Source organism: Gouania willdenowi, chromosome 1 (genome assembly GCF_900634775.1).
Source record: "Gouania willdenowi chromosome 1, fGouWil2.1, whole genome shotgun sequence".
In the NCBI taxonomy this organism is placed as follows: Eukaryota; Metazoa; Chordata; class Actinopteri; order Blenniiformes; family Gobiesocidae; genus Gouania; species Gouania willdenowi.
The window spans coordinates 11,709,660-11,727,802 of NC_041044.1; the positions used below are offsets into that span (position 1 = coordinate 11,709,660).

General features: G+C 39.9%; 1 protein-coding gene across 1 annotated transcript; it reads right to left on the bottom strand.

Annotated features, from left to right (window-relative positions):
* Positions 1–196: 196 nt before the first annotated feature.
* On the bottom strand, positions 197–17,340 carry LOC114465583 (cAMP-specific 3',5'-cyclic phosphodiesterase 4C-like). Its single transcript, XM_028450687.1, has 18 exons — positions 17,289–17,340; positions 17,122–17,212; positions 15,535–16,236; positions 14,868–15,002; positions 9,811–9,938; positions 9,514–9,693; positions 9,366–9,405; positions 9,204–9,274; positions 8,126–8,288; positions 5,904–5,997; positions 5,630–5,787; positions 5,406–5,504; positions 5,098–5,262; positions 4,426–4,525; positions 3,400–3,554; positions 3,127–3,249; positions 2,867–3,049; positions 197–1,900 (listed from the first exon to the last, which is right to left on the bottom strand). Exons 3-18 carry the CDS (start codon positions 15,574–15,576, stop codon positions 1,163–1,165), a joined length of 2,574 nt encoding a protein of 857 aa, XP_028306488.1. The 5' UTR covers positions 15,577–16,236; positions 17,122–17,212; positions 17,289–17,340; the 3' UTR covers positions 197–1,162.
* Positions 17,341–18,143: the final 803 nt, after the last annotated feature.

Genomic DNA, 18,143 nt, shown 5'->3' on the forward strand with positions numbered 1-18,143 from the left:
TGTCATGTTTTTTAAAGCGCTGAGTCAACAGCTGATGTAATAATAAACCAGATCTGGCACTGGAGCCACTGGTTCTAATGGGAACATTGTGCTGTGATCGATGAATCATTTTAAGTAGTGAGCTTTTGAGAAACCATTTCTGAACTGAAAAGAAAGTAGAATAAATTATTTTGATTTAAGAATAAAAGGCAATGTGTTTACTTCATTGATCATTTTTAATTTATGACATCAGCAGATTAAAATACATGTTTGATATGTACATATATGTAACAGGGGTGTTAGATAAAGTGCCAAAAAATGCATTTGTTATTAGAAATAAACCAAAAATCAAAAAGGTGTTTGTGGAAGACCATCTCATCCCTAGCCTGGTCCCATAGTGTCATTGCTTCTTCATGAAGAGTCTCCCTCCTCTTAACCTTCAGTGCTGGTTGTGGGACCTAGTGGCATATTTCAGAGGAACCCATTACTGTTGGATGAATACTAGATGTTCTTTTTTCTTTGACACAGGTGAAGGGTCAGCCCTCTTAGCTAAACTTAAGAAAGTTTAAGAAATCCAGCACTGTTGCCTGAAGGTTAGTACAAGACAAGGATAACACTGTTCTCCCAGGAGTAAAGTCTAGACAGAAATAGAAGATAACAGACGACACTTTCCAGACTTTAAAGTTATCTCACTTTTCTGACAAATGGAAGAAGTTGTTTGTAGGCAGTTTATGGTCTCTGTGTTTTTAACGCCACCTTCTTCATCGACGAGACTGACGATAACTGAGAGAAGATGATTGGGTTTTGATCTGAACAGGCACACATTATTATTTGCATGTTGTTGTTTTTTCTTCTTTAGGTGCTACAAAGGGTTTTTACTACAAATTCTCATCCTTTCCATTTTAATCCCTCAGTTTGTTCCTTACGGCAGTGATGGATGTACAGACAAGGAAATTAATTTGTCACCACAGAGCCATGGGCTCGTTCATCCACAGAGGGTTTCTCTCTTTTGTGTCTTTTTGTAAATTTTAAAGACACCTGAATTGGAGACCTTCATTTGATCTGAGAGATTCATGTAACACACTCAGGAAACGGGGGCATGTTTAGCTGTTATTCAGCTGTTCTTCCTACCTCATCGTTACATCCTGTTTGCCCTTACTGATCTTGTACTTTTGTCACTGGACTAACTCTCCTCCTCCTCCTCGTCTTGTACTGCTTCCTTATCTTTCTCCAACTCTTCTCTCTCCTCCACATTCTCCTTCGTCTCCACCTGCTCTTCCACTCTTTCATCAGTGTCATCTTCCTCCTTTTCTACCAACTCCTCCATTTCTGTCTCATTATCCTCTGTTTCTCCTTCTACCTTTTCCTCCTCCATATTATCTACTTTTTCTAGTTCTTCACTAATGTCGTGCTCTACCTCCTCCGCATGTTCTCCTCCACCCTCACCATCTTCTCTGTCATCCTTTTCCCCAGTGTTGTCTTGCTGTCCTTCTTCTTCCTCACCTTCTGCTGCATTAGTCACTTCTTCTTCCTCCTCCTCTTCTTCCTCCTGGTCCTGAATTCCGTTGTGTTTCCCATTGTGATTCTCATCATCATCATTCTCAGCCACCTTGTTGTTTTCATTGGGCCTGTCCTCTTTCTCCTCTTGTTTTCTTTGGCTGCTGCTCCCAGTCCTCCCACTGCTGTTCCTCAGCTGTATGTGGTTGTGGTTACTGTACTCCATTTCCTCCAAGGTGAGTTCAAACTGGAAGCGGTCGTGCTGGAGGTGTCGATCGGGAGGCGGTGAAGGAGACTGAGGCATGGTATTCAGGTACCATTCCCTGTTCTCCTCCAGTGTGTCCAGCAGCTCCTGAGCATCCGGGTGAACCAGGTCAGCCCACGTCTCCCACAGAGGGTGAACAATGTAGTCAATGAAACCCACCTGCAGTCATTTAAAAATACAGTCAATGCAGTATTGATGACAACACACCTGAGGAGCTGCACTGATTCACCGAGTATAAAAACACAAACAATCAATAATTGGATGATCAGCTTAGTTTTCTTTATTTTAATTTAGTTTTGCAGAAAAACATAATTAAAAAAAACCCTTGCTTAAACTTAAAACAATGTATTATTTTTTTATTTTTTTATTTATATAGCAAACATTAAAAAAACAAAAATATTTAAGGTGCAAGAAAAGAACGAAGCCAAAAAGGCTTGTATAAGAGCTCCACCCATTTCAATAAACACAAAACAATTTAAAATAAACACTAATAGACAAACACTTGTAAAATTGACACAAAATGCACAATTACTATTTGATGTATGAGGAAAATTAATGTATAAACAAAGTTCACAAAAAGGCATATCAAAAGACAAATGGAAATATTGAACAAAATAGTAATTGAAGATCAAAAAAGAAATACAAACTTAAAATATATATACATACACATGCGAATACAAACATACAGATTACACGTGGATTGTAATCATGGTGGCATTGAATAAAGTGAGAGAGGGCATGAAGTAATTATGTGTAATGTAGGAGGATTCACGAATGAAGAAGATGTTTTCTTTAACTGCCTTTTAAAGAGTGAGTAGGAGGACATGGATCTTATTAGGTGGCAAACTATTCCAAAACAGAGGGCCTCTATAGGATATGTTAAATTTGTGATGTGATGTATGGGCAAAGGGTAGAATTAGAGAATAATTGTTGTCATTACTGTGTCTTGTACGGTATGATTGTATAATGACTGTGCAAATGTTATAAAGATGACATCAGCATCCTACTTAATATTTTCCCTCGGAATTTGCACGCCTGTGAAAAGACAAACTGAGATGTTTCTCTTTCATGTCCAATCTCTTTAGTGTTGGTCCCCACAACCATACTGTGTCTCAGTTGTGTTACCTGACTCTTCTCCACGGAGGCTGTGTGTTTGTCACACATGGCACTGATTTCCATCCCTCTCTCCCTCTCTTTGTCTCCCTGTCTGAAGAACTCCTCCATGATCCTCTCCGTCCACTGTCTGTATAGCGGTAAAGGCTTGGTGGGGTTACTAAGGTCAGCACAGTGCACCATGTTCCTCAGTACCTGCATACACACACACACACACACACACACACTTAATATGACATCTTCTCATTCTACATACAATCAGGAGGAACTACCTGTATTCGTTCTGTGTAGTGATCTAAAAGCAGAACACCAGAACTTGTCACCTTCTTGGTCTCAACCATGGTTTTCAGATCAGCCAACAGAGTCATGTGCTTTGACATGTCCGTGGCCAAGACCTACAGGGGAGAAAGAAAGAAACAATATTAAAGATGTCATCTCCTCTGACATACTTGGCAGTGCTGATCTAAAAATGATTTAGATTTCTAAGGGACCTTAAAGCATTTCTTGGGTTTCTTGGGACCCAAAATTTTGAAAGAGCTTGTTACCATGTCGATGACGACCTTGCGAAGACTCTGGCGCTGCCTCTTGGTGAGGTTTTGGAACATGTCACAGTTTTCTAGGTGTAGGAGCTTGAAGCCCACAGCGAGGTGATGGTTCTCCAGGACGGACTCGTCATTGTACATGAGGGCCAGTTCAGAGTCTGAGGACAGAGAGAGGAGCTATAAACCCCGTGTCTTCACATACACTCTATGTCTATGTTTCTCCATTGGGGGTATGCGATGGATCTACAGTGGGTAATTGAGAGAGACAGAGAGGGGAAAATTAACAAATGAAAGCATTAAAAATATGGGGGGTTTATCGTTTTAATTTTTTTTTTAAAAATGATAATACTAAATATTACCAGCAACTCACAAAACAAAAACAAAAACTATACAGAAAATATACAGAATAATAAAAAGAACAGATGAACGACAACAAATTACACCAAAAACACACACTCTAAGAGAGAAAGATACTTTCTATCAGCAGCAACATAAAAAAAGACAACACAGACACACTGAATGAGAGAAAAACAGACAAGATCACAACAAAATACACAAAAATAACAGAGAAACAACCAAACGACCCACACAGAGATAAAATAATTTAAATAATACCAACAAAAACACAAAATAAGAGACAAAAATATTGAAAAATAAAATAAACAGACAACAAGAAAAACACACAAAATGACACAAAAAAACACACAAAATGATGATTGAAATGATTTTAAATACTTAAAATACAAAGTCTGTCTTGGTCCCACATCAGAAGGGAGATGACCAGAAATGATAAAAACAATAGAAATAATTCTATTCAGGAAGCCTAAATATGTACACATATTTATTATGTGTGTTACAACTCAACCATTCCATCATTATTCTCTATTGTTGTTGTTTCATAGTATTCTGAGCAAAATATTGAAGTAGGACAAAAGGGGTACTTGGATTCAAAAGTAAGAGAAAGGGGGAACTAGAGCCAAAAATGTTTGAGAACCACTGGTCTATGTGTTAGTGGAACAGAGCGCTCACTGGTATTGATGAGGAACTGATTGGAAACCCCAGGATGGTCCACGTCGTGGATCGCTGCAGCGAACAGTGCAGCGAGGATCTCCAGGTCAGTGAAGACGGCCTGAAAGCAGCAAATAGGTAGAGGATTAAAGAAAAGAGACTTTGGATCTAGTATCACTTAGTCATGTGATCACTGCTTCACATCCTGGAACGTGAGTACAAACATGTATTGAGTTTGAATGTTCTCCCTGAGCATGGCTGGGAGAAGGCAGGTCTAAATATAAAATATTGATAATCTCTCTCTGTGATTGACGTCTCACCCAGGATGTGTCAAGTAAGAAACCATGAGATTATACCACTTACTGAATGTGATTTTAAATGATAAGCTCTTGTCTTTTCTACAATGGGCAATTACAACAGCACACTAATTATTTTAATTTAATTTCTGTTTTTGTTAAACACAAAACCTGGCCAGGGACAAGGACTGCAAATTAGCCAGAACTAGAAGCCCCATATACTACACATTTTCATTTCCTTTCCTTTTCATCTGAGGCCATGATGTTTGTATTGTCCCTGATGAATGAATGAATGAATGAATGAATGAATGAATGAATGAATGAATGAAAAGATGCAGTGACAATTGTGACAATGAGCAGCTTTTACCCATTTCACACAGGTTACACGAGGACTCACATCAAACGCAGGTGTGGAGAGGAGGACATGCATTGACTGAGTGACATCTGCAGCATGGAGGCTGTTGTGGTACGCGTTGTTTCCATGGTAATGGTCCTCCAGGGTCATGACAAATGTGATAAAGGTGTCGACTGGGATTCGGAAAGTTTTTAACAGCTCCCGCTCCTGAGGCAGAACGAGAGAGACAAAAACGAATAAACAGGATCGGTCAACACTTCAGGAAAAAGTTGACTCCATTGTGTGTGTGTGTGTGTGTGTGTGTGTGTGTGTGTGTGTGTGTGTGTGTGTGTGTGTGTGTTTGTGTTTACCTGGAAGATGGCGTACATGATGCAGCTCAGAGGTCTGTTATTGGAGAATTCTGCTACTCTGAATATGTTAAAACTCCACTTGTCAAGGTCTTCCAGCTCCTGGTTTAAAATTAAACAAATAAGACACATCACATATGCACACGCACACTGAAGTGTGTGTACAGAGATTTATTTTGAAAACTGAGCGCAGTGCCAGACAGAACAAGTCAAATGAAAAACAACACCTTGGCTAGCTCATCCTCGTGGTCAGTGTTTATGCCAAAGCGAGGCACGGTTGTGCTGGAGAGGCTGGAGCTGTGAGACAGCTTCCTCACTCCGCTGATGTGACTCATTGGTTTGTCTTTCAGAGTCGGCGACGGCATTTCCACCTCATTCTGCTTCTCTACAGATTGACGGGTGGTTGGTGAGGGAAACAGGTGCAGAAGGGGTTTTATTTATTTTTTTATTGGTCACCTGTGTATGAGGAGTGAACAGCCGTCAGATGCTTATGGCACTCACCGAGGAAGGTGCTGGAGATGTATTCAGACACCTGATTCCCAGAGCGACTCATTTCTGACAGGTGGGACAGCTCCCTGTTCAGCATCCGCTTAAACTGTGGCAGAAAAACAAGAAAACAGACACAATCAGTCATTAAAGTCTTTTCTCAAAGGTGAACTCAGGGTTAGTTGATACGATTCAAAACAGGGCAAAGATTGCTTTGTTTTACATTTAAATTCTATTATGGCATTTTGTTGCTTCAGTTGAAACATGATTATTAAAAAACTCCTAATAAATGTTATACATGTATACAACTTAAAGTACAGTTTGAACAGATAATAAATTAAAATAGATACAGATACCGTCTATTTTATTATTGCAATACAGCATGTGTCAAACTGAAGGCCCGGGGGCCACATCCAGCCCTTCAGAGCTTCCGATTCAGCTTCACAACTGACTTATTTGGTAATTTACACAATTATTCTTGTTGTTGAAAGAACTCAAATTTTTTTCACAAATCCTGCATTTTTTCTCAAATTATTCCACCAAATCTCCCCAAATTCAATAAAAATTGGTCAAAAAAATAAATAAACAAAAGGACATTTAAGTATCTGTCACTTATTTCTTAGATATTGTTGATGCCTTCTATACGTTATGTTTAAATTATAACTGGAAGTGCAAACTCAGGAACAATATTGTTGAAATTGTTAGTTTTCCAACCTAAAACCTGCAGCCCACCTATGATCGAACTGTTCCTATTTGGCCCTAGAACTAAAATGATTTTGACACCCATGAATTAAAGTTTTTATTCAAAATGAAAACCAAATGCTGATCTTTGAAGTATTTGCAATATTCAGGTTGTTTTCTGTGGCACACTGTGTGAGTATTGCTGCCTCTCAGTGCAGGGATCGTGTGATGAAGTCCTATAGTGGTGGCCCTGCGATACAATAGCGTCCCATCGAAAGGTGTTTACGCTGCCTTTTATGCCTTAACCTGTGGGATAGGCGCCAGCATCTCCTGCGACCTACTACAGTATATAAAGTTCTCATGAATAAAGTTGTGACAATGTCATACAATGTTATATATATATATATATGTGGAAAGGGAAATAAACAAATTTGCCTGCAGCAGATTATTTGTCAATAATACCCTAATTCCACTATCATCTGTTTACTTTCAAGGTCATCACATCACAATATCATCACAATATCATCTGCTCATACATTTGCAGGATCAGTGCAAAGATTCCTCCATCATTCTTGTTATTAAAGGGAAAAGTAATGCAATTGTTTAAGTCCTACTTGGAGAAGCGCATTGGAAACTTTGAATCTGACAGAATAACAATGGGGTTTCTCAGGGCTCTGTTCTTTGAACCCTTCAGTTTAGCCTTTATATGCTTCCTTTAGGACGCATTCTATCAGAGCTGTGCAGATGACACAAAATTATATCCATCACTGAACCCAAATGACTATGGTCGCATAAAGGTGTTGTGTGTCCGTTTAGAAAAGGTGAACTGGTTGGAGGAGTGAAAAATTCCTTCAACTAAATCATGACAAGATTAAGGTAACAGGGAAAAGAGGACTGCTGTCAGCGACTACCATGAGTCTTAATTTTCAAAAGCTAAAAACCAAATCAACCATGGTGTTCTGATTGACTCAGATCTGACATTCATCAGCCAGAATAAATTAAAGGTTAAATGACTCAGAAAAAGCTGGTCCATGCTTTTATCTCCAGCAGGCTGGACTATTGTAATGGTCTTCTGACAGGAATTCCTCAAAAGAGAGTCAAACAGCTACAGCTGATTCAGAACGCTGCAGCTCGGGTCTTAACCAGAATATAGAGGGCAGAATATATTAGTCCGATTTTAAAGTTTTAACACTGGCTCCCAGTCAGCCTCAAAATATACTTTAAAGTTCTGCTGCTGGTGTATAAATCTGTGAATTGCTTTGGTCCTGAATCCATCAGTGAGATGTTAGTCAGGTGTGAACCCAGCAGGTCTCTCAGATCTATGGATGGACAGATTAGATAATTCCTTCATTTGGTCGACATCTCCAAACCTCTCTGTCTCCACAGCCAATGGACAAAATAAAGCACAGACAGCTAGCATGGGACAATGGTGCTGCAAACTGCCACAGGAGCATTGTTTAGATGTTGGCCATTCATTTTTGAAGTGCGTACAATGATTATTAACAAGCTTTGAGTTTTGAGTAATTTCAAACATCAAGTAGGTGCTGAGTTTGTACCTTGTTGGAGGCCATTTCACTGACAGAGCGGTGTGTCTGAATGGTCTCCAGCTGATCCAAGCACCAGTCAAGCTCCTCTAGTGTGTCAAGGGCAAGCTGTTGGTACTGCTGGTCTGACAGTGTCACCCTGGGACCGACACACACACCACCCAGAGGAGACCTCCTGAAACACAGCAGTAGCAGGGGTCGGTCAGTAAAAGCTGAAACTTTGTGTTATGGTCTTTCAGGTTTTTAAGGGTTATGTTTGCACCAGTTAGAGTTATGGGCCTTGGGAGTTGCTGATTGACATGTATTCTGGTAGCTTAGCTGAGGCAACTGGACTTAAGGTTAATTGAAGAGATTTTGAAACCAAATTCAACTTTGGTAGCGAGTTTGAATCTTGTTCCAAGATGGTCCTTTCAGGAAGGTATAAAATCAACATGACCTGGATGAACTGAGAGAATGCAAAATTAGCATCTTTCTTTTTTCGATTTTGATTTTCGTGCTATTAAGTCATTTTTAAACTCGACATGCATCTCTGAATTATTTTTAGATATCTGAAGTTTAACAAAATTAAAATTGAAAAAAAAGGACAATAAAAAGAACATTTAAAAAATAAATGAAATGTTTTAAAGTTAAATAAAAATTTGTTTATTCGATTCTAGGCACAATATGTGACTATTTTACTTCACCCTGCACATGACACACAATAAAACAAAAGACAAAAGCCCGTCGAGGACCCATCCACTAAACTAATCAGTTTTACTGAAAACATTTTTGAATATTTTGCATTAGCAGTTACATAATTACCTATAGACAATTTAAATTCAGGAATACCTATGATACTATGATAATACACTAAGGCAATGGACACAAATAGTCTGTAAATGTACAAGGAAACCAATTTAAGGAACAACCTAGAAAGACTTTTTTGTAAGAATTACCACCGGTTTCTCTCAATACTGGGGCCCTGGTTTCATACTGTCATGTTGTAATGGAAATTATGAACTGCATTTATTCACAGTGTTTAGAAAATAAAAGAGCTAAAAACAAGAGGAAGACATTATTTAAATGTAAACGTGTTAGTGGTAGTACTGACTTGACAGTCGGTGTGGAGACATTGGCAAGGAGGGTGAAGTTACTCCGTACTGATCGCAGACTGGCCAGTACCTAAATCATTGGAATAAGAACAAAAGTTTACACATTTGTCTAAAATACAGAGGTATTTCTTGTATTTGAAGGAATTCATAGTCAGACTCACTTGAGCAAAAGGTGTGACGATAAAGTCTTCTGCTGCATGTCTGCAATCAGGCAGTACCATTGGAGGCATTGAAAATGAAAGAAAGAGATGATTAAGAGCAAATATGTAGTAAAGCACGTATTACTGAATTCCACTTTCCAAGACTCACCCTTCACTAGCGAGGGATGAGTTACGTGAGACGGTCTTGGGCGACATATCATAGTCAGAGTCGGAGCGATAGAGAAAGGACTCTCTTCTCTGGCCTTGGAATGAGGTGTTCAGGGTGAGGCTTGGACTCTGAGAGCCCAGAGGGGTGTGACCTGGTGACACTCCATTTTCTGCTTCAGAACTGAACACACAATGTTAACAGTTATCCACACTGAGTAAACAGTGAATAAATAGGGCCAACCAGGGAACATCCCATAATAGCATGGCTAATGGCTGCTTAAGTTTAGAGATTGTCAACCTGTCTGCGTCTGCGTGTGTGATGGAGATACGGGGCGGGATACGAAGTGGTAGGGTAGTGGGACGCAAAACGTTGCTGAGAACCTCTGGGGACCGGGTGCGATCTCGAGGGCGGAGCCAGCAGGGCACCTGGTGAGGAAAACAGGGCAGTTTACTCATACACACTATGTATACCCCTTCCTCAGTATCAGCAACTGATTAGACAAGATTAATGAGTCTTTGAGAACATTGTTCTCCACTTTTTTTTATTGTTTTGTTAACAAAAAAGTAAATCTAGTATAAAACCAAGCAGCAGTCGAGTAATACATCTGTACAAAAGGAGCAAACTGGACAGAGACCATGCATCCCAGCAGAGAAGACAGAAAGGATATTACTGTGATTCTGAGGAGGAAAATTCTTTGAGAGCAAACACAATGTCAGATCCAATACAATGTTGTTGCGTCACCAGCCAGACCAGTGAAGGACTGAGACAAGGAGCGGTTAACTTAGTGGGTTGTGTCTATTAACAAGAACTTATGACAAATGTTAGCTGGCTAATGGCACGTTTCCACAGGTGGCATCAGCTCTACTCTCCTTTTTCCCGTTTCCACTGGGGGAAAAGTACCTCCTCCATGGTACCTTTTTTTTAGTATCTCCTTTGTTGAGGTTCCAAAAAAAGCAGTCCTGGTCTGAAAATGTGACGTAGGCAGACACTGATTGGTTCAGAGAATCATCACAGCGTAGAGTCATCAACTCACGCACAGAGAGGAAGCATTTGGCCACCATTGATTTTTGCTGGCAATCTTGTGAGGATGGCAGCAAAAAAGTGCAATCCGCGGAGTCTGGCAGTTCCACATGTTAGATTGGTGCTCAATGGAAACGTTCTGGAAAAACATTATCGGGTCCCGAAAGTGAGGAGTGCGGAGCCGTGTTGAGCTGATACCGCCAGTGGAAACGCGCCAAAAAACCTCTAGTATATAGTAAAAGTATATTTAGCAAATTTGGTTCACTACAGGTAGGGTTTAAACCTATAGTTAAAAAAAAAAATATTATTTAAAGAATACCTTTTAATTTTTATTCAAGTTAGCTATGCTATATACGCTAGTGATAATGTCCCTTTAGGAAAAATGGAGAGTTTAGGTTTGGAGGCCAGCAGTGAGAACAAAAGATAAGCGACTGTTATGATGGTCCTGATGTTGTCTGTGGAAATACAGCCCGAATCCATCAAGTTTGTAACCAACTACAGTATTTCTCCACTCTCATCAGACAAAAGCTTATATAACATATGTTCCTTTCTAACTCTAAAAAGGCAAAATGACAAGGAAGTCCACAGGCTTGGCCTTATCTCTAAAGTGTGCAACTTTTGCTATGCAGGTCAGGAGAAATACGTAAACACAAAGGAGTAGAACAGAGCTTATGGAAAGGAATTATCTCAAACCATTACCTTACATCTTACATTGATGCAATATAATTGGCTGTTGCACAAGTCTTGGACGAAAGTAAAACCTAATGCAATAAAAGCTAATGTAGGGGGATGCATGTGTTTATTAAATGAAAGGAGACTCTTATTCACTGCTTGTGGTGCTGCAGTAGAATTACAGAGCTACTTATGGAAGTGAGAGTGGGCCTGCAGGGTTTTCATCCATCCAGATTCCTTTATAATCTGGAAACATTCATTTCTTTTTTAAAGAATACAGATTTAACACTTCTATTGGTAACATTCCAGTAATGGATAAGCGTGGTCTGATAAACAAACATAGATTATTGGCAACCTAAGATGCATGTTTCTCTTTTTTTCTTCTCCTTCCAAGGAAATCCTTCTTCCCATGAGCGAACGATCATCACAATGGCCACAGTTACATAGATGATGTTCAGGGTCGCGGGGGTCTGCCAGTGCCAATCTCCGGCTCTCATTGGGCGCTGGGACAACCACTCACTCTCTTTCACTCTTATGGGCAATTTAGAGACTCCAATCAACCTTACAGTCATGTTTTTGGATTGTGGGAGGAAGCCGGAGTAGCCGGAGGAAACCCATGCAGGGCTTGAACCCAGGACCGCCACAGTTACATGATATTTATTATTTTGGAATTAGTTATTCCAAATTAAATCATTCAGAATTAAAGCGTTCTGCTTCGTGTTTACATGGAAATAGTAATTACTGAATTGAGGTTTACATGGAAAACTGGTTTATTCAACTTTAGTTAATTCTGCTTTAGGTCTGAGGGTTGGGAAGGCTCTGATTGGACGGGGAGAACATGACGTATCAAGTCTATCAGGAAAAACACACAACAAACCTTTTTTGTCGGCTGAAACAGACAACCACATGAAAACTGCTTTCACCTCTATTTTGATTGTAGTTTTGAAGCAACAGCTCGACAATAACACATGGTTTCAGTTTGGACCGCGGAGGTGGAACTAATCTCCGGTAAGTAAAGCCCAGTAAAACTCCGGAAAACAGTAACCAGGAATAAATAGTTGCTCCTTGGTAAAGATAGTAGCTCTAACAACAGTTCAAATGATAAACTTGGTGATATTACAGCCTGTGCAGCAGTAAGGGGACACATTTACTCCGCTTCCGCATCCTAATGCTAGCCGTCCGGTGAAGCCTGTTCTGTTGTGTGTTTAATAAGTCTGTGTGTGTCCGTGTGAAAATCTACATGTTTATGCCTATGTCCATCCACTCTTTTCATTATATCCATGTCTTTTAAGGCTTTTTTTAAATAGTCTCGGCTAAAGTCCGGGCCTCCGCCATCTTGAATTATGTCGTCACCAGCGCGTCATCATCGCAGGTCGCGCAAGAGCAAAATGACCCGAATTAACTTAAAGCGGCTTTAACCAAGTTAAGTCTTTACAAGAAAGAGGAGTTATCTAATTCAGAATTGAAATCAGAATAAACCAGCCACTTAATTTGGATTCAAATTTGATTCAGAATTCAATTAGCATTAGGAATGAACTGTTTACAAGGTCAGGTTAAAGAGGAATTTACTTTTATTCCTCAGCTGCAAAAACAGACCAATTATCCACATGCATTACAGGTTTGGAACTTTCACCAAAATGTAAGCCCAACACTGAATTATGAAGTCTAACACTGTTTTTTTCATAACCAGTGAAACATATTAACGTTATCTCCTCCCACAGTTTTTGCGCAATTGACACCAAAGTTGGTGCAACACAAACCATCCACACAGATATTTCAGTTATCTTAAATTGAGCCTACAATTCATCAAAATATTGGACCAGAAATGGTCATGTAAACGTATATTTGCTAAATACATGTTCAATGTTAATCAACAAAGACAAGATTTCGCAGTCATTGTAGATGATGTTTTGAAAATATCAGAATTTTATCTCAAACAGAATTTAGAATTTTGCTCTCATGCAAAAAATGGCATTTATAAACATCAGTTTTTCACTGAAGGTGATAATAAATCATTGTTAAAAACAAACTACCAACATCTCCATGCTGTCCTCAATATGTGTATCTTTGGATTTTTGGATTAATAACAGAATTTTTGACAGCTGTTTGACACCTGCCTTTAAAAGCTAACAGCTGAAGCTGACACATGGTGATTAGCTCAGTGACATGGAGGATGTTCCAACATGAAATAGTTGTGGATTAGTTATGCGTTCAACTTATTAATATTATATATTACTTATTATTGCAGCTGTAGAATTCCTACAATGAGCTAGAAGACGTTTTAAACATTTGTACCGCAGAGTTGTCTCATGCTAATTAACTCAGTGACGTAGAAAATGTTAGTTCGAGCCTCAAATGACCCTAACCCTAAAATTCACATTACAATGCCAACTTTTGTCATCTTCTGAGACTATAAATCATGAGCCATGGGCGACTGTGCTTCAGTTAGTAGAGGGGTCTTCTTCTGATCAAGAGGCTGTGGGTTCAATCCCAAGGCCAAACCTGTTTATGTGACTAAGGTTGACAAGTGCCTTTCATGGAAGCTCTATCCAACAGTTGTGTGTGAATGGGCTGGTATTGTAAAGTGCTTTTGAACTACTTCGTCATAAAAGCACTATTTTAATTAAGTCACTTTACTTAGAATTGTATGGCCCTGACCATTGCTGCTGCTGTTTGTATTGTGAGCCATGACACACCTCATGCAATTGAAAATTGAAAACTGTTCCACAGCCCACCAAATGGGCCTCGTTGCACATTCCTCTACTGAGAGAGATGATACATCAGTAGTATCAGATATTTAGACCCCAAACCTGACCATATACCTGAACAGTTTTACACTGCAGAGCAGGTGAAAAACCCTAAATCAAACAAGAAACTATTTCTATTCATATCGTGATTGATGTTTGTAATGCTAACCTCTTCACATGGTAGGGCCTTAATTAGGGATGCCGACTCAATGTGAAGGATATGTGCTTTTTTAGGGTTATCTCATCTCTATCCATACTACAGTGTATTAAAGATTTATTTTAGTCAATCATTTTTACTTTAAAGTATGAGAAGATACAACAGTGATAAATGGCTTATGGCTGCCATGCATTTATAGCGACGCTATACATTGTAGTCCTTTGGCATCAGCTCTTCTTATGAATGTGAGCAGTGTGTTGTTGCAGTAGTAATCATATTGCTAATAACCGAGCACAGTATTTCAGAATCAGATTCACAGAACTTTATTTATCCCAGAGGGGCAATTCAGTTTGCAGTAGTGAGTTGGGTTGCAGCAAGGGACAGTATTTGCTAGTCAAGCCAGCCTGTCAAGCAAACAATCTGCTTTTCAGAGTTTACGCTGCCTTCCTCGCTGAGTAAGATGGACTAGGCTCTATAAAGTATAAACCTGATACGGTAAAAATGCATTGAAGAGAGAAATGAAAGGTTATAGTGAGTGAGCTTGGATAAAGTGGAGTGTTGAAGCTAGAGCAGCCTTACCAACCATGAGAGAGTAGGGTATAGTGAATTAGTTAAAGCTTTGTTGTCTTCATTATCTTGACAAATTGGTGTACCATGCTCTACATGCCTATACAGAGGTTGTTAAAGTTATGGTGGGCCTGTGGTTTATGATAACCCATTACCAAACATTGGAATGCATCCATGGTACCGTTTGCTACCTGGAGACTGGGTGAGAGTCGTCTGCTCCTCCCTCTGCGTAGCTCAGCCCCCAGCGTAGCACCAGGCGTATAGGATCGGCTGGGGCGAGAAGACTCCGCCTTCTCCCCAGCACCTGTTACATCAGTTTCATTGCTCTGTGGGTGGGCAGGTAAGAAGAAGGGACACCTTTAGAGCTAAAACAATATATATATATACAGTATATATAGATATATACAGTATATATATAACAACACTGCACCTAAATAATTACAATATATGCATTATGCATTCTATTTATACAAGAAAAACCTGGGGTTGGGGGGGGCACCAATTGTATAACTTTATAATAATAATACTTTAGTGAGAGAAGAAACTTCAACAGAAAAACAGCCTATTAATTATTTAATCCTGTGTGTGTACATGCGCGAGTGTGTCTGAGATAGCGCCTCCACAGACTGAGCTTTAGAGCTGATCTGCACTGCAGTACCGTAGCAACAAAACACTGGGGGAATGGTAGGAGTTGCTAGGCAACAGTGCTGTGTTGCTTCTATGCTGCGTTTGATGTTGTTCAGATCAAAATGTGTGAAGATGCTCTCACTCTCTCCTTCTCTCTCAGTCTCACTCAGACACACTCACACAGTCCACTTCACCATCTTACAGTCAGTTGTTTATGTTCTCCTCTCTTACCTCTTCTCCAGACACCAGCAGCACGCTGCGGCTCTTCTTCATCCTGATTGGCTCGTTCTGGGCCCCAGGGCGGAGTGTTCCGGAACCCAGGCAGCAGAGTAGATGAAGAGCCAGGACCGGAGTGGTCAAAGGTCACTGCAAGGTCAAACTGTGGTCAGACCGGGTCACCAGCCATTGGAGCTGACTGAGCCAGCAAACAATGTCGCTCACTCTCAGTCTGCGAAATGTTCGGATAGTTGGAATCCAGTGAACTCTGCAGTTTTATGACTGGAGCCTATGAAAGGCACATCCTTCATAGGCTCCAGGTTGAGATACAGAAAGGTGACCTCTTGCTTTAGTTTTCTCAAAAGCTGAAAGTGATTAAAGAAATTGGTAGGAAAAGTATCCTCACACCATGCTGCCTTTGTTTGGCCAGATGAGCAAAATGACCGTCCCAGTCAGAGCTCATGCTGCTTCTGAAATGATCCAGCTCTCCAGCTTTCCACTATACCCATCCAACATGGTGTATCAACACTCCAAGAATACAAAATCCAAAAAATAAATAGTGGGATTCCAAACAGGTTGCTCTTCTCTTAAGTTGACTTCCCAAAACCAGAATTCAAATTCAGCTTCAGAAGATGTGTGGAAGGTGACCTCATCCGACAACCCTGAATGTCAAATTCCCGGTTCGATTTTGCTGATATCCATCCTTGAAACTGTTTCCTGTTAAAATACCAAAATGAAGAGTTAACAAGCATTTCAAAGGAAAAAAAATATGTACATTCAGAGTCATCTCTAGTTTTTAGTTTTGGAACTCAGAGTCCTGCTAATGGAGTCATCAGATGCATCACAAATTGAACAAGATCCTTCAGGTAAAATATGTGTTTCACCTTATGGAAAACAATTGAAAATTATGTATTTGAACATAGAAAAAACCCAAAATCCATTGGAAAACAATCATAGAGGATTTATGCTTTAAAAGATACAAGTAAAGTGTATTAGGAGGGGAACTTAACATAATGTTTTGGCTGAGGTGGCCTTGCAGTAGCGATTCTTTTAGTATTACTGATTTTACACTGAAACTCCAAAGCTCTCCTTTGTTATATAATTGCTGAGAGATCCAAGATGACCTATTTCTATCAGATGGGATGGATTCGGAATATGAGTGTGTTTGTGGCTGAGCTGGTATGGACGGACAGTGGAGTTGACTTTACTGGGGTCACCAGGAACACACAGACCGCACAGAATCATAAATCCACACATGCACAGTGACACAGTGACATATATCCACACAGACAATGGGAAAAGTAATTAAATATCAACACACACCATAGCTGTGTTAGCTCTGTTGGAGATAAAGCAGTTTATAAAAACCAAGCAGCAATGCATCAATATGCAGCTCAAGCACCATCCTGCAGTTCTGTTACAAAACACCCAAATATGCATGGATAAAAACACACACACTGAAAGCATGACTGCATGAGGACTGCCCCTCTGTCACGCCTGTCTGCACACCGTGCAAAAGCTATGTGTGAGACTGACACACATATACACATATGTTGACCTACAGGCTGCCAAGATGCAGGATGTGGAAATGAAAATACTCACCTTGATCGCCCGAGCATCAATGACAAGATGAGCCCAGCCTCTTCTTGCTTCCTCTCCTCTCCTTCATGCTCGTCTCCTCCATTGTCTCCGTCTTTGTGGAGGCAGAGCAGTGTCACCACAGCCAGAGGAGGAAAAAAAAAAACACTTTTCATGAATATTATACCCACGGCTTCAGCAGCTCTCCTTCCTCCCTGCCTCTCCTTCTCTACCTCTGTCCATCCACAGTGGTCTCCCCATCTACCCCTCCCACCACTGCCTCCACAGAGAAGCCCATCAACCCTCCCCTCCATCCTCTATCCTCCTCCATCCTCCTCCATCCAGCACAGATGCACAGCGTCTCCAGTAAACCCTCTACAATAGTCTCTGCTCTCCCAATCTCTGTCCATTAGAACCAGTATGTTTCAGGGTGGCCACATACGTGATTTTTTTTGTTACAACAACGAAACATTGTTTCTCGCCATCACACCCACACAAAACACTTCTTTATTGTTTTTTTAACTAGCACACCACTATAATATTCCCCAATAAAAACACGTCTGCTGTTTCTAAGCCTCCCTCTCTTTATTTCTCTCACTCATTTTTGCTGCAGGCTTTTAAAGCCTTTCAAGGACATGCAGTCTTTGTATTTAAAGGCCACAATCCTGTTCATGATTAACTTAAAAAAACAAGAACAAATAAGCTCTATCACAAGCTGTGTTTTAATTATATGTTCTATTATTGCTTCATGTTTTATGACTAGTTCATTACTCACAACAAACCAGACAATCCAGCTGTAATTGTGTTACTCAACTGATGATATTCATATTAAAGTGGTTGACTCTTCTATGAAGTGTCAGATATGAAACTAAAACACATTAGGTCATCTTAATACACACATTTATTTAGTATTAGCAGTTTATTCTATTGTTTCAATATAACTTTGTGCTGAATAAAAACATGAAACAAAACAAAGACTACAAATGCAATGCTAAAGAAACCAGTGGGACCATTAAAAAGGCTGAGGATAAACTGATGCTGAAAGA